Raw genomic sequence first — 23,400 nt, 5'->3', positions numbered from 1 at the left:
GTATCAAAGGATTTATCGTGCAGATCTATACATGTAGCATTCCCACCACTCATGCTTCTCTTTTTGCCTAGACACTCCTGTGCAGTGCAAGTGCATCCATACACACCACATTTATCACCATGACCTGCAAAACTTCTCTTGACTCTGTGAGTGTTATCCTCTGAAAGGGCTGTGTGCACTTTCCCTCCTACCTCCCTCTATTCCAAGCTGTTGGCAATGACCCTGTTCCTCTGTGCCATGTCTCTCACATCACAGCCTATGCCAAAGCCATATTCCAGATGACCATGCACCTTCTTCTCCTTCACATCCCTTTTTTTTCTCAAAGCCGATCTCCTCTTCCTCACTTGGCAATACCACTGTCCCAACACTTGCAGATAGGAAGGGACAAGACACACAGCATCACTTGCTGTACCAGCTATAAGACAAGCACTGGATTAACTCGTGGGGACAATAAACATACAAAACCCAGCAGGGCTAGAAGAAGGATCTTTTCACTCATGGTTCTTTGGCTAACCCCCACTCCACAGCAAAGAGAACTTTAAAAATGTCCTGTTTCATTCAGTGCTGCTAGACTGTCATGCTTCTTACCTCTATCTGTATTTCTTTAAGAGTGTAAGTGTTTTGAAGTGTCAGTCTCTTAGCCTCCTCAGGCAGTGAGGCAAGTAGGTACTATTAGCAGTCTGTTGAGTATTAATGCCTGTATCAACCATTCCTTTGATCTACAAACAACAACAAACCATTGCAATAAACCAGTCTTTCAACCAGATACCAACTGCAGAGTGTGCCCCCAATTCCATCATCTCCCCTTCAATGAGGCCTGAAATATTCCCTGACATTTTAAAATTAATTGGCTACAGAGATCCTGTTATTACCATATTACCTCCAGAAAACTACAGAAATGTCATCCAGTTGAATGTGCTTGATCCTGCTTACAATAAAGTTAAAGGCAAAACTTCTCTTGATTTCAATGGGGAACAAAGTGACTTTGTAAAGCAAAGGAAAACCATATAGCTGTCAACAGCTGCAGCTAACAAGGACTAACCCAGACCTGTAAAATAAAGAGTTCATATTTTAACTAAAACTCTTTAAATGTTTTTATCCATGGACAACCAATTCTGTTGGAAAATACATCACAAAACATGTAGCGCAGCAAGTTGCATTTTGAAATACAGATCACAGCAACTACTCTTAGAATGAGATCTCAAAACCTAAAAACAAACATGTGATTTGATAGGAATAATTTAAGCTATAATTAGTTTTAGACCATGATATCAGACTGTTTTTTTTTCTATGCAATTATTAGAATAGACATTTTTCATTTTTTCTAAAGAAAACTGGAACATGAGACACTGAAGCCTAGTCATCATTACTGCACATTTCCTGTCACATTTTCTGTCAGTCGATGTCAGTGAAAATGACAGAATTAACAGTTCTTGCAAGTACTAAGAGTTTGAATTCCACATTTAAGTATGCTTATTCTTAATAGATTGCTTCCTCATGTATGCACACTTTTGTGGAGACTGTGAGAACAAAATAGCCAGTCTGTTGTTTTTAAAGAAACATCTATTATGACCAACACTTTGAGGATCAAGATTTCCTAATTTGCACTGAATAACAGTAAAGAAAAACCGACTTATGCTAAATAATGGCACAGATCCAATATTTTATTCTTGAAAATAATTCTGATATAATTAAAAACTTAATACTAGTGATTTTGAACCTACAAGACAGTTTAAAGTGTGAGATGTTTCTGTTTCTGGACAGGAAAAACTAAGACAAGTATTTTCAAACCAGACTGCTACTTAGTGCTTCATCATTATTAAAAGTTATGTTTTGATTGTATAAATCATAATAAGCTGCTAATATAAATGTATTCATAAGAAAGCAAAAAAAAAATGGGCAAAGTATGACTAGAGAAAAGTAGTGGTATTACAATCTCCAATTGAGGAACAAGATTCAGATTTTACAAAAAAGAACATGTGGTGGCTTTATCTAGGGCCCAAAAAACTCATACATGAGAGAAGCTGTATTCAGGGCCTCTGTTTTCATCTAGATCACCGTAAGACAACTCTAAGCCACATGTCTGTGGCTTCCTGGGCAAATGCTAGGCAATGCTAGATGAAATGCAGTCTGGTAGTTTCCCCTGGAAAACAATTACAGGTATAAAGCAGATTTTCAAAGCAGAAACCACCCATAACAACTGGAGCAATCTAGTTCAAACAGATGAAGAAGAGCAAACTGGTCCAGGTTCCACCAACCACATAGAAACATAGAAAAGAAAGAAGCCCTGTGACTATAATCTCCAAAAAATCCTGGAGTTGCACATAGAAAGGGGCAAGCCTTGTGGTGACTATGATTTCTGAACTCCACCCATACTGAGTTGGCTGCCAGTACACCTCCAACACAATAATTAAATGTTACTATGGAGTATCACACAATCATATATAGAAAGCTCTACATCTGCTTACATTATTGCACAGGGTTTTAATTTATTTCTTTCCTCTTTTACCCCAGTTCAAAAGTGTTTCTAGTCCCATGTTCAAAAGGTCTTGAGAGACTTTTCAAAGAACATCTGGAAAGGTGATGGGAAATATTCTATTTCACTCATTAACAGACAGAAGCATGAGAATGGTTCTGAATGAAGGTTCAAACAATAGTTCGACTTCATTTTAATGAGGACTATGAGTTAGATTTAACACTTTTTTGCTGCCATTGACTCCTCACAGAAGAAAAGTAATTACAGTTTTTAATACTGCACTTAAAATAAGGCCCAAAGGACAATTTTTTTAACCTGTTTTTCTGGTAACAAATCCCCTGTCAAGAAAGTGTCCTAAATTCATCAAGGATTAGGTTTTAGGGCATTGCAATGAAAGTCTCCAGTTTCATTAATTAGTATTTATAGAAGCCTGCACAAGTAAGCCAGTTGGAAAACTGTTCAGTTCTGTAGGCCTTAAACCTGAGTTTGGGAAGAAAGACTGAGATGCAAACATTGCCCTGCATCAAGGCTGTGGCCACACAAGCAGCCACAGCCTGCTCGGGTATCTCGGGAATCAGTTCTGTTCTCCTACAGACAACAAGAACTTCCTGCTGTCCAATTTGGTGCACAAATCAATGAAATATGTTTTGGTCTGTAGACACTACTTTAAACTGATGATATTACTTGCTAGATAAAATGCCATTCAATTTAACCCTAGGCAGTAAAACTGGAATGTCAGAGATGCTAAAACTTGACCAGTGAACAGGCATTTCCATTAGGGGTTCCACAGCAGTGTAGGAGTTCATTTGTGTGTGTACATTGGGTTTGTGTGACCAAGTGTTGGTAGCAGGGAACTACAGGGGCAACTTCTGTGAGCAGCTGCCAGAGGCTTGCCCAATGTCCCATGGAGACAGTGCCAGCTGCCTCGAAGAAGGGTCCACCTCTGTGTTGCAGCAAGGTAGAAAAAGAAAGGACTCATAAGATCAGGTCTGCTCTCCTCATATCAGTGACTAGCCTGTCATTTCTTCTAAGGGAAGCTAGCACTTTGCAAGTTCCCATGTGAAAGCAATCCTGGTGCAAGCAGTTCATTGACATTAACAATCTATTCCTGGGTGAAAATCATTTCAGCACAAGATGAGACAACAAAAAGGGTGAAAAAAAGTATGTCAAACAATTATGCAAACCTCAAGATCACTGAAGGAGGGAAAGTAAGTGCTTCAAGCATAGAGCAGAGATTCCCCTGAAGCCTGGGATGAAGACTATGGTGAGGCAGCTGTGTCCTGGAAACACTTGGTGGCCCACAGTGAAGAAGACATCCACCTGCCGCCCAAGGAGGACCCCAGGCCAAAGCAGATGGATGCCTGAAGAAGGCTACGCCCAATGAAAGGGCCACACTGGAGCAGGCTCCTGGTAGGAACTAAAGATCCATGGAGAGAATAACCCACTACTGTAGCAGGTTTGCTGACAGGACCTGTGACATGGCAGGAAACCCACACTGGAGCAGTTTGTGAACTGCAGACTGTGGGAAGAATTCACATTGGAGAAGTCTGGAGAACTGTCTCCTGTGGGAGGGACCCCACAGGAGACTCCTTGAGGTAAGGAGTCCTCTCCCTGGAAGTGGAGAGTGGCAGAAAAAACATGGGAAGAACCGGCCACAACACCAGGGGGAAGAGATGTTTTTAAGATCTGGTTTTATTTCTCATTACCCTACTCTGATTTGATTGCTAATAATTTAATTTCTATGAGTTAAGTCTGATTTTCCCTTGACAGTAATGGATGAGTAATCTCTCCCTGTTCTTGTAACAACACACAAGCCTTTTGTTATATTTTCTCTCCCCTTGTCCAGCTGAGGAGGCGAATGATGAGAGAAACTCTGCTGGGCACCTGCTATCCAGTCAGGGTCAGCCCACCACAGTATATGACCTGCAAACAGACAAAGACACTAATTTAACAGATTTATCACTTGTAACACATTAGCTTAATAGCCACATAGTAATGTTTCTGGTACTTTTTCTCTCAGTATTAGTGATAAATTGATTGCTGTAACCTTTAACCAGAAGCTAAATGTTTGCATTGAAGACATTCAGGTTTGATTCCAAAAGTATTCCTGGAAATAAAAACAAACAGCTCTGTTAGAAGTGGAATTAATACAGCTGTTTTCCAGCAGAGCGCTATCCTTCATCACCAAACCTTTGCTGAAGTCCCAGCTTTTTCCTGTCCATTTCAATGCAGAAAACCCACCTAAGGCAAAGGTAATGATACTTTGCCATCTGCTTAAGCAGGTGACAAATGATTCTACCTGTCTTTCCTCCAATCCCAACCTTGGGTCTCTCTCCTCTTCCCAGCCCCCAAGGCCTGTAGAAACCTAATTATCTCAAAGACTCCTTTCTGCTTCACTTGAAATTAGCCAATGGCTTCAGAAGCAATTAGGTAAGAGACTGACAGAAAGCAGGGCAACCAGAAGTCTGATCATCCCAGGAAGGTAAGCTATTAAAAAAAAATTATACATAGCCTCCATCAACTGAATTGATTACTCACACAAGGGAATTTCCTCCTGTGTAGAAGTCTGCAGAAATAGGTGTTATGGTATTTCAAAGACCATTAGAAACACACAGCATAAATCTAATCAAAGTCACTTTAATGGGAACAGGACCTGATCAAATATGCAACACAAGACTACTCCCTCTCCAGCTCCCTTCTTCCTAATTAGTATTTTGTCATACAGAGTTCAGTGTGTTCTCATCCTCATGGAAAATTTTAGTTACAAATTAAACAAAACATGCTTATATTTTCTGCATGGATTTTGTGACAGATTTCTCGTTTACTAGTAAAACTAGCGTGAATTTTTTCTCCTACATTGAATGAGGCATCAAGTGCATAATTTTTCTTCAAGAACCAAAGAAATTAACAGAAGTGAAAACTCAGTGTCATGAAAAATGGACTAATTTAAAATGCAAAGTACAAAAAAAAAACTCATTTACATTTTTGCTTTTTAAATTCCCAATTCAATTTAAAGTATATATTCACATAAAGAGTCAGAGATAATGTATTTGACAGAGCTTTCTTGGTGAATTGTAGAATATTTTTTTCACTAGGCAACTAGTTCTGTAAATGGTTTAATATTAATAAACATTCACTGACTTTATTTTGACTTTTAACATATAGAAGTTCAAAAATTTTTCAGCCATTTCTCTGCTTTAAGAGATGGAACCACATTTAGAGAACATATTTGAATTTCCCAGTAAAATCAAAATCTTTGTGCATGTCAAAACCAAAGAATGGCCACACATCATGCAAGAGCAAAGTTGCAAAACACTATGAAAATAATGTAGGTTCCCAGTATGGAAAACCTGGAAGTTATAAGCATGTTTGCATTTTACCAAAATAAATTATAATGCTTTTTATTTCAGATTTTTTTTTAAGTTTATGAATTTTTAGCTGACAACAGCCAGTAAAGCAAACAGAAATTTTAAAGTGGCATCAAAACTCCGAAGGCATGCATTGTTTCCAATGTCATCAATTTTATCAAGTATGGCTAATGGCTTGTGCAGAAGGTATGGATCAGTGCAAAAGTGAATTCAGCCAAGGCCTCATCTTGCATGTCTTGGATTGATGGAAGATGAGGCCTAGGTTGTTTCAAGGTCTGTTAAATTCAACAGGCCTTGAAACAACTTCAGTCCCATATTCCTGTCCCCCTAAATACTTGAAGTTAGATGGAAAGCACCATCTTCACAACCTTTCACTTAGGTGATATAGTGGGCACAATTGCAATCGTAATCAAATTTCCTATTAAGTGCTCCCTTCCTAATAACCTGGATGATAATATTGGTTAGTTGTGCTGTTTTCTAAAGCATGTCTCAATTTCTGGTGGTGCCCTTAAGCACCCTTGTGTTTTTCCAAATGTATAGTTATTCCCTTACATGTCTGGCAGATACTAAGAAAGTACAGAGAATTGTTCTTTCAATTAAACTCGTGCTGGAAATAGAGACCAATGTAAACAGGAGGAGGGAATCGTGCCAAAAATTAATCTGTTTCTTAATTTCTCCATTAAGATGTAACTGCAATCCCAGCCAATATTTCTGTACTCTAATTAAAAAGACATGAGGAGAGCGAGGGTTCTGGTTCACAGCTCCACCTCTCCTCCAACCACTCTCCCATATCTTGCAGCCATTGCTGGGACCACTAGCACATATTTGAAAGTCTACAGGAAGAGCCAGGGTTTCCTTCATGCTTTCATGGCTAGCCACCATTCCTTTTGCACCCAATGATTTTGGTGGATCTGTTGGCTCTTCTGCCTATCAGACAAACATATAAGAAAAGTTGCAGAGTTCAAAGCACATTCTTTAGATATTTTGGTTATCACTAGCATTAAGAAAGGCAGTGCAAATATAAGGCACAGATGAAAGCAAAGGGATTGTAAAATGCTTTATTTTGGATATGGGGAAATGCTTTTGTCTGAGAAATAGCTTTCAGCATAGGTTCTACCAATATGTGCTGTTTTATAAAAAGTAATTTCTATAGCTTATTTGTTGTTGTTTTTTATTTTTGCTTGAGAATTATACTGCAAAAGGATATCTGAAAATTTTTGTCTGTTTAGTCCTAAATAAACCCCAGGTAACAACTGTACAATAACAACATTTGGCATAGGAAAATCAGAGGATCTTTTTCCCATAAACAACTATTTTTATTGAAAGTATGAATTCCATATGTGATAAACTCTAAGTAAAGAATAAAATATTGCTCTATGTCTTAATGTAAATACACAGCATTTCACAAAAAGCACATGAGCTACAGTGGTCCCTGATAGACCAAACATAAGGTAAAACTCATATTGGAGATTATTTTTTTAAGTGGTATATTGATAACAGCCCTCTTCCCTAATGAAGGACTAACTCCAAAGCAAAAGGTTAATATGCTGCTCTGTGTCTCATCTAGAGAAGACTTTTTAAAAAGCAGAAATTACTTGGAGAGGAGCCACCATGTACTAGAGCACTAACATATTTTGTAAATAGAACCTTATTTTGATTGTGTTATAACATTTTTGGCTGTGTTTCTGTATTTTCCTTCCCATTTTGATAGCCTGCTTTGAGATTTGAGCACTTGATTTAGGGTAACATTTTTATATTGGTTGTACATCTAAGGGAGAGAAAATGGTGCTCTGAAATACCAACAGGAGCATGACTTCACTCTGTTGACTATTTAGGGCATATGTAGGGAAATGAATTTAAAGAAATGCAATTAGATACTTAAACACTTCTAAATAGTGCTCAGGCCCCCTCAAGGATTTGGAAGGGTCTTACACTTCTTGTACCCATCAAGTCTTCAAACTGCTTAGAAATACTGACACTTATTTCCAATGCCTACATTGCAACTCAAAAGCCTATCTGGAAGGACCAGTTGCAGGTACCTACTGCTGATTACCATACACTAAATTGTGCATCTGGTTTGATTTCCCTGAAGTAAACCATGCTGAGATTAAAACTGAAACTATTTTTTTTTCCTAATAATGGCAATAAAGGAGAAAAAAGTGTCCAGTTGGAAATTTTGTTATAAACTTAGTTCAACATGCTTTCAATGCACAATGAGGAGAGGGAAGGTGGGGCAAAGAACTGTGAAAAGACTTTCCAATTAGGAAAAGCTTTTTTCCCTCCACACATAGAGGAGAGTGGTAGAAACTGAACCAAAGCTGCAGTTAAGGAATTTTGTCAATAAAAGATAGGTGACATATCTAATAGACAGCACTTTGTCACAGGTGATCGACATCACTTTGGTACATCTGAATACAGCTGTCCATACAGACTGAGGACCAAGACTCCTTTATCTTAACCACAAGACCACCCTGAGGAAACAAAGCATCTCAGTCAGTTGAATATGCTTCAGCAAGTAAGTAATTCATTTTCTTCCTGCTGCTACATCAGCTACCTATTCCTGGCAGGATTCTTGGTGGAACATACTTAACACAACCTCCAGGATGCCCTGTGGTGTTGTATGTAAGGGTCCAGATTTATTAAAGACACTTAGCTAGCTGTGAGAGATCCATTCATTTAAAACTTGGGAAAATCATCACCACAGATGAATTTGAAAATTCTGCAAATACACTCCTTCTGGTTTTGCTTACAAGTTAAACAGGTATTATGCACTCTGCTTTACTAAAACAAACCCTATTCTCAATCTTTTTCGTACCCCTTCTGCTATTAAACATGCCCTTCCTTTTAAGCCTTTTCACTTGAGCAAAAGTGCAATCCTACCATAATCTGCATCATCTTTGTGGGGGTGGGGGCAAGGGAGATTTCATTTAGTTGTTGTTTTTTTTTTTTCAGAGTAATAAAAGAAGCTGCCAAATATTTCTGATGATGTACTTACCTGATGCAATAGCTGCAAAATTCAAATGATTGTCATATGAAATGTCAGCCTGTGTACAGTTTTCATAAACTAGGACATTCAAGGATTATTCTTCACCAGAGTCTTTCTGTGATTCTTCATCACATTTTGTGAGTCTATATGTATGTAGCATACCACTAATCTTGCAGCTAGACAGAGGTGAAAGGAGTGCTGTTGGACACATCCACAAAGATTTTCAGTTGTCACCACCAAGACTTCATATATTTCCTCAGCAATTACAGCACTGCTTAATTTGCACAGAGGCTGAAATGCCTACCCAGCAGAACTGCTTGCGCCTGAGGCTCTCACTGGCTACTGTGAAGTGCAGAACTTTAAACATAAAGGATAGGTTCTCATGAAACTGGAAGAACATTGTGCCCTATGACATACATTGCTGTTCACTGAACTCTTCCTCTTCACAGAATTCAAGTTATTTGGATGATTAATAAGAAAGAAAAACATAGAAGCAAACACTCAAAAGCCCCAACTATATCAACATTTCAGTGACAAAAATAACACTAGATAAACTTAAACGCACATTCTGGCTCTCTTTGATAATAATTGAGAAAACCAAGCTGTGCAGAAAGATGCAAACAGCAGCAGTGTGTTACGCATGCACATTATCTCACAGGTTCCTCTAGTCAGTGATTAGTGCCACAGACATACACCCCTGCATCTCACACATTAGTGTCTACCGTGATGGCTGATTTGTGTGTCGTCATGACTCAGAATTAATTCACAGTTAGAAGCTGCAGGTGTCAGAAAATGCCTTGTGGAGGTGAGTGGTTGATGCATTCTGTGCTTTGCCTAGGCATGGATACGTGCAACTGCAGTGTTACAATTGCCTGCTGCTCCCAGGACCTCCTTGCTAGGATTGTATAATCACCACATCTTCATTCCGTAAGAATTCTTGGGCTGGCCACACCAAACAAACCCAACACTGACATCAGATGGATGCTTAGCAGGTTACAAAAGAAGAAAAAAACCCCTTAAACAATGAAAGATAACTTCAAATGAAGCTTGATTTGGCATATTCTTGAAAAGGTGCTCAAATTACCTGAACCACTTTGTTTGATCTTAAACATGGACCGGGGGCAGCTGCAACGAGCTCCGAGCTTTGGCACATTCCATTATATGAATGGTAGTGAATTTATAATGGAATGGTATGGATGGTTTTTATAATCAGAAAAACACACTGACCTTAACACTACACAGGTGGAGCAGCATAATGACCCGCCAATTGTAAGCGCATCAATTCCTGGGGAAAAGTTCAATGAGGTTAACTCAGCATGTATCCCACAACCAACATAAGCGACATTCAAAAATATTGTTTTTTCCACCAAAGCCTTTGACAACATTTTATTAATTGATTTGTCCCACTGTTCAGTATCAAGTGTACCTTACCCATGTTAACAGCGCACTACATTACGTTCCAGTAGAGCTGGACATTGTCATGCACTTCAATGCTGAAATACACGTTTTAAAAACTAAGAACCATTTAAAAATAAACTTAAAATAAACTTTTCAGACTGTGTAAGATTAAGCATAATAGCCATTTAAGTTAGGAAGAAACGGAAAGAAAATAAAAGACTTGTACAGTGGAGTTTCATTGCAAAATCCTCACATTGAATGAGCTTAGATGGGCACCAGCTAACCAGTATTTCCTCTTCCTATCAATTTATTGACAAACATGGATTTGCAGGGACCAGCCACAAAGGAAGTAAATCTCAGTGTACCATACTGGAACTGACCAGATATTCAGTTTGAGTAGTACAATATATAGTTTGAATAGTCCAAGACAAGACTGCAAAACACTGTGAGCAAGATTCTGCTTCTTTATTCAGGCCTCAAATGGTTTTGAAACATCCACATGTTACAAAAACTATGCAGAGAGAAGGAAACAAAGAGAGAAACTTAAGTCTGAATCAGGAAGAGCCAATCAGCAAGGACAGAAGGCTCTTCAAACATGAAGTAATAAAACTTTAAAATACAATTAAAAAAACCAAAAGAAATCTACAATTCAGCAACATTTAAAAAAAAAAACAAAAGAAATCTACAATTCAGCAACATTTACAATGCCTATACTTCAGCTCATTCCCCCTCCTTCTCTTCTGTGATCTGGCCACGCTGATGCTTTATAGGTTCCCTACAGCACTAGCAGGGAAAGCCCCTCAGCCACCAGAGAGTTTGATATCCCTATCTCCTCACATCACACACCTCTGGAGACTGTTGGCCCACACTACTGTTCATCCCCACCATCAGTTTCTGCTGTGCATTCATCAACAGCTGAGAAACCTTAAAACAACAAGTGATCAACACCACTGTTAAAATTGTCAATTCATCAAGAGCACAAAAAATGAAGAAGAAAAAGCTTTGTATTTAGGAAGATTCTCAACTGTTCAGAAATGTTAATCTGAATAAAAAAATTATAAAACAAAACAATGCCATTTGATTATACTCCCTTGTTATTAAAAGATTTTCAAAACATGTAATAGCCATAAAATTAGACAAAATAAAAGTACACATTGCTTTGTCATCTCCCTCTGTCTTTCACAAACCACTAAATCTCACGGACATAATCCATTTTAGTCCCAAATTTACCAACTGCCTGTAGTCTGGTGTCTCTTTGCTTTTATTAAAGAAGCGTATTTACACTGGAGATAAAACAGGGTGATCCCAAAGTTGGGCAAGGAGCCACATCATCTTTAAAGGCAATCTCAGAGAAGTTAATCCACACTTTTTTCAGCCGTCTGTTAGAAGCATACACAGCAAAACTCTTCCAAATAGCTAAACTGTAAATCCTCTTCTCACAACCAGTCACCATGAGTTTTCTACAGCCACACAGAAGCTGGTTTCAGACTTGGTAGCTTCACACATAACAAAAAGTAATAAACTACATTATGTCACATACAGCAGAAACATTCTATTCTCTACTTTCTGTGACTTGGGATAAAAGCACAGACACAAGTCTCTTCCTAAGCCAGTTCTAACTCAGCTTTCATAGAAAGTTTTATTCTAAAAGGCAATGTGAAACCCCACAGCTTCACTCGTGCCTCCAGAGCCATCCACAATACACTAGCAGGTTATACAGAGCAGGGATGCTGTAAGACCACTCCAGAAGGAGGAAGAGCTTCCAGACTTGCACCCCATCTGCCTCCTGCTGTGCCAGACAACAGAATTCCAAGGTATTGCAATACATTTTCTCACTCCTCCATCCTCAAAGCATCTCAGCATGACAAACCTCAATTCAAGTCACTCAGTTTGTGAATGACAAGCAAAAATAAACCAGTGTGCGTACCTACCTAAACTGCCTGGCTCACATATCACACAAAATCTATACTGAGTCACAGAAAGCATTTTTTGCACAGCAGCTGAATGTGTTGTGATCCTTTCACACATTTAATCCAGAAAGAATGCCATTGCTCAGGGCTTATGCCAAACCTGACAGAAAGCCCTGCTGACAGCACCCCAGCCAGCCAGGAACACCCCATGGGCAGCAAAGCTCGTGCCATGCGGTGGTCAGGGCTCTGTCTCCTGTGCTCTATTCATCCCCTGTTCCAGGACAAGTGGCAGGTATGCCTCTATGCATTAAGACTTTAACAGTAATAGATAGGAGAAGTGCTATCTTACATATGGATAGATTTACTCAGGGGTACGTTTATATTAAATGACATGCTTCAGAATCGTGATTATAATTGAAGTGCACTTCAGGTAAATTGGAGAGCCTATGATCAGAAAGACTGTCATTGCTCAGATGAACAGTGTTTTCTGAATTTGTTTGCTGGCTGTCTCTGGTCACCTATGAACTCCTGTCTTTACATTCAGATTGCATGTTTCCTGGCACTTTAGTTTGGGTTTCACATGACTCTCATACAGTATTTGTACAACTCAGTCCGTGACTGGGTCTGCCAGTTGCTATTGCAATCAAAGTCTAAACAGCACTTATTTCATTAAATGCATACGCAAACATATCATCTCAAGGGCCAGGAAAATCAGCAGTATTATGTTTAGAGCCTGTGTGATAAAGAGGTAAGAGAAACAGACTAAGGAATACAGGAGAATAGAGGAGTTGTGCTGCTTGTTTTGAGAATACTACAGCCTGTGTATACATTCATTTTCTGTCTGGGAACAAGAGTTTGTCATCAAAAGCAGCCTCAGCTTAGAGGCTGAATAGTTTCTTCTTAGATCTCCATATGAAGTTATCGTGATTCAGAAGAAAAATAGAGAGAAGTGTCCACTCAGCAGTGGAGTCTTCTTAAGCTATTTCTCCTTTTGGAAACAAAGCGAATTGAAGTTGATCCAATTGATGTTTACCACCTCCCTGATTTAGGTTTTTATCTCTCTCACCTTATCTTACACCTTTTCTTTCCTCACTTGTCATTTAACATTAAGGTTTCTTGTTTGCTATTCAGCCCTGATATATGCAGCTATCAAGCCTCCTTCCCTTCCATTTTCTTATCCATCTCCTTAGCTTCTGCTATTATTCCATCTTTTCCTTCTCCCCCTCCACTTTTCATTTCCTTCAGGTTTGTCCCCCTCCCTACAGAAGCTACTGTTGGTCTCTGCAGCTGGTGCTTGATCCTTCTATCCTGCCCTTTAAATAATCTCTGTGTACCTTTGTTTTTTTTTTTCTCTTTATCACACAAGTATATGAATATAATCTTTATGCATGCCATGTCCTGCCTGAAGCAATCTTAAGACTCATATCCTGCTGGTAGCTGCCATCTTGCTTCAAATCCCTTTCTCAAAAATACTTCTTGCAAAGAAAACTCCAATCACAGTAAAGCTGGAATGCAAACAACTAAAATCAGCATCTCTTTTCAATCTCTACATATGCATGCATCTGCTTGTACATGTCTACACTTCTCGTGTGTCCTGGCCTCTGGCTGCAGCCCATGCTGCTGCTCTACTGCTTCCTCTTAAGGGGATAGTTTGGGATAGTTTGTATAGCAATTAGTCCAATAGGTCTCCAGACATGATGAACAGTACAGGCTAGTAAAAGCAAGAAAATCTATTCAATCTTGAAAAATTATTTAATTCAGTGCTCAACAGTTTGTTTCCAGAGACAGCAAATATTTGTTCTCAGCGTATGCCACCACTTGCAACAGGGGCTGATCTGGCATCTGAGAACAGACAACTGCCCAAACTCCTGAGCCACTTCGGACAAGATAGAGCTCCACACACAGCCATGCTAAAAGAACACCAAACATGATTTTCTGTCAATAAGCAGTCCTGTTAGCAATGACAGAAGAGTAGGTATATTTGTATAGCGGATATGCTTTTCTGTCCCTATGTTGTTTCCCTTCTTCCTTTGATCTCCCCTGACACCATCGGCCTCAATTAAGAGCTACCTGCTGCACAGCTTGAGCACTGTCTTTGCATTGAAGTGATTGGAACACCATTGAAGAGATCAAAATTATTTTTTTCTTAAACTTCCACATATTGATATTTGAAAGGTTTTTTAGTTTTTATAAAGATCAGAGAAAGATAGGTAGCTCCAGTATTTATGTTAGAAGTGTTTGTTCCTTCTATCTCAACAAGTACAAATATGTACAACAATCTCCTGCATTTTTAAGGTTTGGTAATTACACCTGCCAGCTGAAGCTACTAGAGCAGGAAATATATAAAACCCTTAAAATAAATGCATGGTTTTGTGACTGTAAGGTAAACACTAGCAAATTCTCATGTGTAAATTAGCTAAATAACTCACAAACCACCATACAAATTAAACATTTTCTTTCCCCTTCAGAAGGCAGAAAGAATACAATATCATTAGAAAAATAATTAATATGTTAATTGAAGATTTTAATTGCCCAGAGACAAACTTCAGTTGCACTGAAATCTGGCTCAAAATCAGAGTTACATCTGTTGTGGAAAGCACTCTAGCTTTTTCAAGTAAAGACACAAAATCTTTTACATATTAATATAAAATGAAAACTCTGATTGTTTTACACCAAAGGCAAATTAAAAAGTAACACCTTCATGCCATTTTCAGGTGGGATCTTCCATTTGCTAATTTGCAAATCTACCAGATTGTTCTCAATTTCCAGCCCAGTTTTGGAAGTTATCAGATAGTCATGGTCTTGTCTCCAGGCCTCAGCTGGAAGGGAGGGTGAGGACTGTAGAACTATACCATGACATAGAGTCTTCTGCCTCATGGGTGCCATGAAATCCAGAATCTGAGGTGGACAAGGAAACCTACATTCTTGAACAATGTTTGTTTGCAGTCTAAATTCAAAAGACCTGACCACGAACATCCCTGTTTCCTACACTGGGTGACAGCAAAGCATGAAGGGTGGAGCCTGAGAGAGGTGTCAGGGGGGTTCCACCCACGAGTAACCTGCTGGAGTCCAGCTCCACGCAGTCACAACCAGGTCCAGCCTCTGCCAGCCAGCTGAGCCATGGATGAGGTGTGTGCGTGGGCTCTGAGCACAGGGCTGGTGGTGTCATTCAGCTCCTTTCAGAGCTGGTGTCTGCCTCTTAAAAGAGAAAAGATCCATGGCTTTAACTGAGCATTAACTGAGCTTCAATTGGGAAGCTTCCACCTTCCATGGGAGAAGGTGCCCAAGCAGTCCAAGCACTGAGAAAGCTACAAGAGACCAAACCTTGGTGGGTCAGGGTGATAGAGTTCATGTCCCTGCTGTCTGTGGGGATACTCTTTACTCTCCAGGAGAGTGCATAAAGCTTGCTGATGAACATTTAAATGAATTCTGCAGCCATGTAGGGAAGAGGAAGGTTGTTACTGGTAATGCTGACACAGATAAGTATGGCATTGGACACTAAAAGGCAACGCCGCTCTTTAGAGGGCCTACGTGCATGGAGGAGAGATACCAAGAAGGACTGAAGAGTTTCCTTCTTATTGCCCACCTGGAACCACCTGAGACTGCCAGTGTGACTCATGACATCATTCAAATACAAAATAATGTTTTTTTAAATTAATAAATGAAATTGTGTAAAACAACCTTCTAGCACACAGTTGGTATGTAGTTTGCAAAACTGGTGCAATGACTATAGAGTCTATATATAGACTATATCCACTCAATTACAGAATCTTAGCAAGACAGGCCCTTGCACGTATCTGAATGTGACTGCAGAGACCAGCATGCAGAGCAAGGCTAGAGACAAATCTGCTATCACTGTTCCTGTCCAGAGAACTTTAAAAAAGTCCAGAGAACTTTGAGAGAAAGAAATCTGTACATCCTATATAACATGGAATTTTCTGAGCTAAAATTTTAGGTTTGCATTATTCTTGAAAACTAGCTGGTAGTGAATTTCAAGACCAAGTGAGCTCTTCTCTAATAAATAACTTTCAGAATGGATAAAGTGATAAACAAGCTATAAAAATTTTACCCCAGGCTGAAATGTGTTTTGTATTCCATATAAACACAGCCAGTGAGTGTATTTAATAAAAGATTTGAGCAGCATGGTTTCAGTGGAACAAGGGGATACGACAGTAAAAACAGCAATAAGCTATTTTCCTGGTTTGGAAGAATTTTTTATTTGCCTGGCTGTGCTTTGGGCTCAGATCCAAATCTTCTATGTCCAAAAATGACCAACCTTTCCACCACACCAGTGTCACCTGCACTTACTGGTTTCACAAAGTCTGCATTATTTCCATGGTGATATGCTGGCTTTGTCTATCTCAGCCTATGGCTCTGGTTTCACTTTGGCTTTCCTCCAAGCTGCAGCTGCTGAAATCAGCCCCCTTATGCCCCAGGAAAAGAGTTTGTAACCAGACAGATCAAGTCCCTGGTCCTCCTCCCAGCAGGATGTCATATACATTAGCTCTGGCAGAGAAGGAGATGGCTGAGAGGGGTGGTCTCTGCAGGGTTGGGTTCTGTCACAGCCTAAGAGAGGAGTTACAGCACAAGGTTGGTCCCCCAAAGATGTGTGGGGGATGTCCAGCAGCTGTGCCCAGTGCATGGTCACCAAGGGCAAGGACAGCACCCTGGACCTCTAGGGTACAGGAATCACCTTGGGGCCAGCACCCAAAAACCTTCCTATGAAGGATGCTGGGTGGGAGATGATGCTGCATATGGAGCGTCCCATCACCCCCAAGCCAGGGTGCCACCACCCAGTAGTGCAGCACTCACAGTGCCCAGGGGCAGGAGAAGGAGAATATCCTCCTGTGTCCTGCTGCCAGAACTGGCCCAGGGCCAGCCCAAAGACATCCAGGAGGAAATCTCTGAGGAGCTGTTGAAATTACTTGGAGGAAGTTGACAAAAGGAGACCAGGTGATGGGCAAGGTTGGTGGAGGTTCTCTGCTGCAAGGCCAGCCTCAGAATTCATTGGAAGGATGAAAATCTCTTTCAGCTACATAGCTGTGACCAGACCAAGTAAACACCTTGTTGAGCAGCACTGCCGAGGTCCCTATCTGCATTTCCTGTGGAGCCAGGGAGAGCAGCCATAAGAAGTGCAGAGATGTTTCCAGGGCTCTCACAATTTTGAATCACCCACTGGTGCAGGAAGCAGGTGCAGGATTCTTGCCCTCAAAATAGGTCAGTCCAGGAGCCTGTGATCAGTCTCCGAAGCTCCTGAAATGACTCTAGGTAGCGCAGATTAAGGCTTGTGCATCTCCTGGGAGGTGTGATCAGCCTATGAGAGGAGGAGCCATGTCTTGCACATGTGCTTAGCTGATGGCCTCCACCCAGGTCAGAAAGGAGTTTTCCCCTGGGGTAGATTGGCACAGGTCCCTGGGGATGTTTGCCTTCCCCTGTAGCATTGAGCTTACCCGCTGGTGGGTCTAAGAAGTACAGGAACAAAGTGAGCTTTGGAAGGCAAAAAGCATGTTTGGCATCAATATGTGCCACATTTCAGAAATTCACTAGTTTAACACACCTCCTCTTTCTTTTGTGTGTGGTTGGTTCTGATGATTCTTCACATTCTCTTCAGGAAACAGGAGCTCCTTGGCACTCATTCCTGCTGCTATTTTCTATAGCTTTGCCACTTGCCTTTGCCAGACTGCAAAGGATGTATTTTCAAGCTAAACTGAAGAACACATCAGCCTGCTTCTGGCTACACATGCTTATTGTGGTAATGGTTGTGAGCATTGGCTCTGAAACAAATTCAGAAAACAAGAAAATTCTATTTTCAGTTGTAAACTTTGTGCTATGTGTCCTCTTCAGTTTTTATAACTGAGAAGTCCCTGTCGTGGCAAGCAAATAACAGCCTCTGTGTTACTTAATTTATGGTGAGCAGAGGAAATAGAACAGAGCAGTTATGCCACATTAAACCCAGAGCTCTGCATGGCAAGGTCTGACCCAGGTCTGAGGGCTCCACCCCAGAGCAGCTCTGCAGTGCCAGTCCCAGGCCCACCCAGGAGACAGGGGCAGAGATGGGCACACCCACAGCAGGGCTCAGGCAGGGACAGAGGTCCCAGGCTGGGCTGGGCCATGTCCCCTGGGCCCTTGGCCTGAGGTGGTGGGGCTGGAGTTCACAGGGGAGGCCAGTCCCAGCCACTGAATCCTTGAGAACAACCAGGACCCCATCAGGACTGAACTTCAGTGCTCCTGTGCTCTTCTGCAGACACTGGTGTTGGACACTTTGGAGACAGAATATTGGGCCAGATGGACTTTCCCTGTGAGGGTGTGCTGCTGTTCACACAGGGAACAGTAAAACACAAGTGTTTTATTATGTTTTTAAAAGGAAAACAGGTTAAGGCATTTCTGAATAGGATTACAAGAAGTAAAAATAAAAACTACAGGAAAATTGACATCTCCAAAATATTTGAAATCATTGCAAATCCTGCAACAGACTGAGGGCTTGATCTCCAGGCCTCGCTAGGTCAGAGGTTTTGCCATCCTCTGAAAGCCTATCTCAGCTGGATGGAAAGACTTTCAAAAACCACACATCACACTTTTTGCACATTTGTGCAAATTGTCCCATTATCTCAAGGTGATCTACAGGGTGACAGAGCCAATGGCTAGGCTGGGGCACTGTTATAGATATCCAATCCCTTTTGCTAGCTTTCTTTTTACAGGGCTGGGAAGAAATGTCATTAGAGGTTACCTCAGCATGTACTAGCAGGAAAAGTAAGCAATAGGAAGAAGCACAGAAGAAGGGGAGGAATAGTTTATCTGGAAGGGATCTACAATAGTCACAAAAATGAACTGTCTGGCTGTTTCAGGTATTATCAAAAATTTAAGCATTGTATTAAAGGTATTATCCCAAAGCATCAAAAGAGTCACAGGTTGGAAGCATTGACTACCTGTAATCTTCCTGCAAAACCGGACCTTGTTTCCAAAGAACACATGATTTCTATTTCCTCTTGACTTTCAAGCTGAGTTCCCTGTTCAGCCAAATAGTATTAAAAACAAACAGCTGACATTATTATAATAATTATGAACATTATTTGGGAGTTGGACCAGATGATCTTTAAACATCCCTTCCAACCCAAGCAATTTTGTGAATAAATAATGACACATTAAGATGAAGTTTAGAACATAGGTTCTGAACCAACATCCTTCATGAATCAAGGAGACATAAGCATAGAGCAAATTCCATTATTTCTGCCCCTAACAAGGTGACATGTCACACATGCCCCCTAACACCTTGAGAGACTGAAGAAAAAATGAGACAATATTCATTACTGTAGTAAGTTGTGGTCTCAGGACGGAGTCTTGCTGTTTATCAAATTTCCTTCAGTACAGAAAATAGGAGTTTTAAAGAGGGAACAAGATGCCAGGGTATTTTCTTTGCCTAACAAGTGGGAAGGACAGAAAGAAAGAGCCTGTGAAGATTAACTGAAAAGGGGAACTAATGTTCCAGGAATGTTGGCAATGAGGACTGACCAACAGTGTCCCGAATTCTTGGTCTGGAAGGAAAGATGGTAGGAAGGGTATCCACAGGTCATGAATTCCTCTGAAGATGAACAGCTGTTTGATATACTGTGCAGAAGCAGAAACCAACAAAGCAAAAGAGGAGTATAGAGAGAGAAAAATACAGTTGGAGGAACATTCTCTGTAAGCAGAGGATGCTTCCAGCAGTACCATATTTAGAAAGAAAGGGAGACTTGTCCACTCCTACACAGGATATTACAATAACTGAAGCCCTGGTGAAAGAACCACTGGACAACGACAAGCTGGACAGCTCCCAAAAGCTTCTCCTCCAGAGCCCCACTCAACTAATTATCTCCAGCATCACTTCCTACCCTCAATGGAGGGATCAAGTTCTGAAAGAGTCAAATGTCTTCTTGCTTTGGCAGGCCTTTTGGGAATTAGTCTTTTCTACAACCTCTTTTTTCACCTCTGGATTTTGTCAGGCTATTCGCCATCATCTTTGGCTGTATATGTAACACTACGTCTACTGACAGCACACAGTGAAAGCTAAAGCAAGTTGCTATTATTGCACCAATAATAATAGGAAAGATCTCAGGGTTCATAGTTTTGTATCACCAACATTGATTATCCGCTTTTTATATGTGGTGAAATTATGTGTATGTCCATTTTTACCTAATAGTTTGGTTAGCGATGACAGTTTCCAGGAGAACTGCTCTATAGATATTTTTGATTATTTGTTTCACTTTTTTTCCTTATTGATAAATTTCATGCATCAGCACAGACATCAGCAGTTTTACCACTGGGCTCAAAAGACTTCTGCAAGTTCTGGGACACCTGCAGGAACAGCAGCTGCCAAACTCCTTCTAGAGTCGTGCCACTGGAACTCAGCACTGGCCTGAGTAGAAAACATTTTGCATTTTGATGAAGTGGAACTGTGTGTACCACCACATCTCCAGATGGAGTAATTTCTCATCGCTCCACTGACTCCAATATACTATAATCAACAACTGGCTGAACGGACTGGCTTCAAATCTTCAGTTTCTCCCTGACAATCGTGATTTTCCTAGTGATGTGGATACTTGGCAGTACATTGACTTAAGTAAAAAAACAGTTTAACACAGTCCATCAGCCATTTATGAAATGAACTTGGATCTGAACTGCAGTTCTGGAAGATCAGTGGAACACTAACATCTGCAAATGAATTAATGCTTACCAAATGAAGTTTACTACTGAATGGGCTGTAAATGTCAAGCACAAGGAAACCAGAACATCTAAAGAAACAGGCATGAGTGAATAGTCAGCATATGTATCCCTTATCCTGTTTTTATAACCCTATAGTTGCACATGCATTTTCAGGGTCTATTTAGAACCATTATTTGGCTAGGGCAGAAAGAGATGGGGGAACAAACAGCACATATGATAGTTATGCCATAAACTATGATGGCATTTTGAATCCATGCTATTAGACCTACAGGGGGAAAAGGTACAAGACAGAAAACTTTGTTTAGCACTGCCTAAATGCTATTACTCCCCTCTGACTGCATCAAACCACTAAAGCCTTTTTCTGCAAAGCAGCATGCCTTAAGTGTAACAAATTGCTGCTGGACCTCTCCAGAGTTGGCAATATCTTCAACTTATCTGATGAATTGTGACACAGAGACACCCAACTATCTATTAGCAACACCAGCAAGACCTTCCCCCAATTGCTCAGTGCAGTGATCACAATCTACAAACCACAGCTTACATTTAATTTGCACAAAAGTAGGGAGGGTGGAAGGGAAGCAAGCAGAACACCCAGCAATAACAAGCTTCTATTGTAAATGATAAACACCAGACCCTTTTACTCCTGTTTCTAAACCACCAAAAATCTCAGGGCTACACTGCCACAACACTAGCCCTCCTAACAGCTGTTTAGGCAGCAGACAAGATTCAGCATCCTTATTACTTTGATAAAATTATCTTACATTTAATTTTCATCCTTTTTTCACTACACATGCTATAAAACAACAAACTGGCACTATCTATGCCACCTTATTAAACTATTACTTTATTAAATGCTGGACTTCAATAATTTGCTAAATAATGAAGTTATGGGAAAGGAATTTTTGAGAGGTGGGTCTACTATATAAATGGGTTTTGCATCTCTGTGCCAGGCTGTGATACACTAGACTTTTATTACTTTTCCATAAACACCCAGGCAAAGGTTAACACAATAGGATCTAGTAGTCATATTTAGGATTGCAGCACTCATTTGTTTCAAAGCAATATTGAAAGACCAAGTTATTAATGGAAGATAGAAAGAGGAAGAGATTATCTTTTCTCCTTGAAAAAAACAATACCAAATCAGAAACATTACTTTCTGCTAACTTGATGGTGCCAGCTCCCTTGGCATAAAACTTTTTGGGATACACCAGCAGCAAGTATCAAAAGGCTTATTCTTGGGAACCCTAAAAGTAGATAACCAGTGCCTTCTATGAAGTTACAAGCAAGCTAAGTATCTAGACAAGCTGAAATTTTCTACACAGATGAAATGTAAAGCCATGATGATTACTGGGTACTACTAATCACTGATTATCCAGCAGTCCATTTTCACAGTATTTCAAGCTGGCTATAAGGAATATATCTTTATACTTGGTAAAAGTGTTAAATAGGATAATGAATCAGCAAGATAAGAGATGACACTTGGCTTTATAAAAGGCCACTGAAGAAGAGTTATATCTAAAAAAACCAGACTTGAGGACATGTTAGCTCACCTCCACAGAAATCTGCCCACCAGTGAGTCCTTCCTAGACCACCAACTTCCCACCACTTGCTATGTACCATTTTCTAAATTGGAAGAGCAAGATGAAACAGATTTTTAAATATGGGCCACCTAAATGATTTCTATCTCAATAGGGTCAGACCAGCAATGTTCCATCTTCTCTTTGAGTATCTCAGACAGTCTTCAATAGATGACCTGGATGAAAGTTTTCTTGCAATTGATTATGTTCTTCTATTTTTAATAAGACCTAGGAAATAATAGGGTGAAATTCCTGTACTGCTGAGGAGGATTATAACTTGCTATTTAAGTTCCAGATGGTGAAATATTAGCCCTATTATTAATACCTTGTTTCCCTATTAAATCTACCCTATAAAAAGGAGCAATAGATTAAATTATAACAAAAATAAATCAAAGCAACGTCTTACTTGCACAAGTATGACAGCAGTTAATTTAGTTACTAAAATTTTTTCATAAATATAGGTATCAAAGGTAAGAGTAAAAGAATGTTTTTATCTCTGCTTTCATGACTGTTATTTTCCATAAGGGATGAAGTCAAAATAACTTCTGAGTATAATCTCTTCCATAATAGTTATTTACTTGACTACATTTCATAATTTCTGTAACCCTGAGAATTTAAAGGATATTCTTACCTAAAAAAGTTTATCAAATACACAGAGGAACTGACTTATTTCCTCTTCGGTGCAAGATCACTTCTCTGTATAAAAAACCTGCAATGCCACAAAGAAGTCAGTAAGATTTTCTTATAAACGTATTGTTCATATGACCCCTGTGGAGTATAGGTTCTCGAGAGTTCACCATGGTCCCTGAATTGACTGCAGATTTCAGCTACAGATTTCAGGAGTATACATTTCTGTTTTAGAATAATCTAAATAACCTTGTGCAAAGCAGAGGGGAAAAAAGCATTTTTTCAGACAAGAGAATTTTGAAACCAATAAGAGAGAGAAGGAATTCTTACCAGCTCCTAAATAAGAACATTGTCAGGT

At 39.9% G+C, this 23,400-nt stretch overlaps 1 protein-coding gene across 6 annotated transcripts in view; it reads right to left on the bottom strand.

The window, feature by feature from the left end:
* The window catches only part of HECW1 (HECT, C2 and WW domain containing E3 ubiquitin protein ligase 1), a 254,314-nt gene that overhangs the window by 172,808 nt on the left and 58,106 nt on the right, over positions 1-23,400 (bottom strand). The window contains exon 2 of one of the 6 annotated variants that reach the window (XM_021531969.3): positions 10,058-10,115. The exons of the other annotated variants lie outside the window; for them this stretch is intronic. Coding sequence (XP_021387644.2) covers positions 10,058-10,084 — 27 coding nt within the window. The 5' untranslated portion in view covers positions 10,085-10,115. The remainder of the gene's footprint in view (positions 1-10,057; positions 10,116-23,400) is intronic. 6 annotated transcript variants of the gene reach the window in all.

The sequence above is a fragment of the Lonchura striata genome, chromosome 1, assembly GCF_046129695.1.
Source record: "Lonchura striata isolate bLonStr1 chromosome 1, bLonStr1.mat, whole genome shotgun sequence".
Taxonomy (NCBI): domain Eukaryota; kingdom Metazoa; phylum Chordata; class Aves; order Passeriformes; family Estrildidae; genus Lonchura; species Lonchura striata.
The sequence above is the reverse complement of the archived record's forward strand: the minus strand, read 5'-3'. Positions and strand labels throughout refer to the sequence as shown.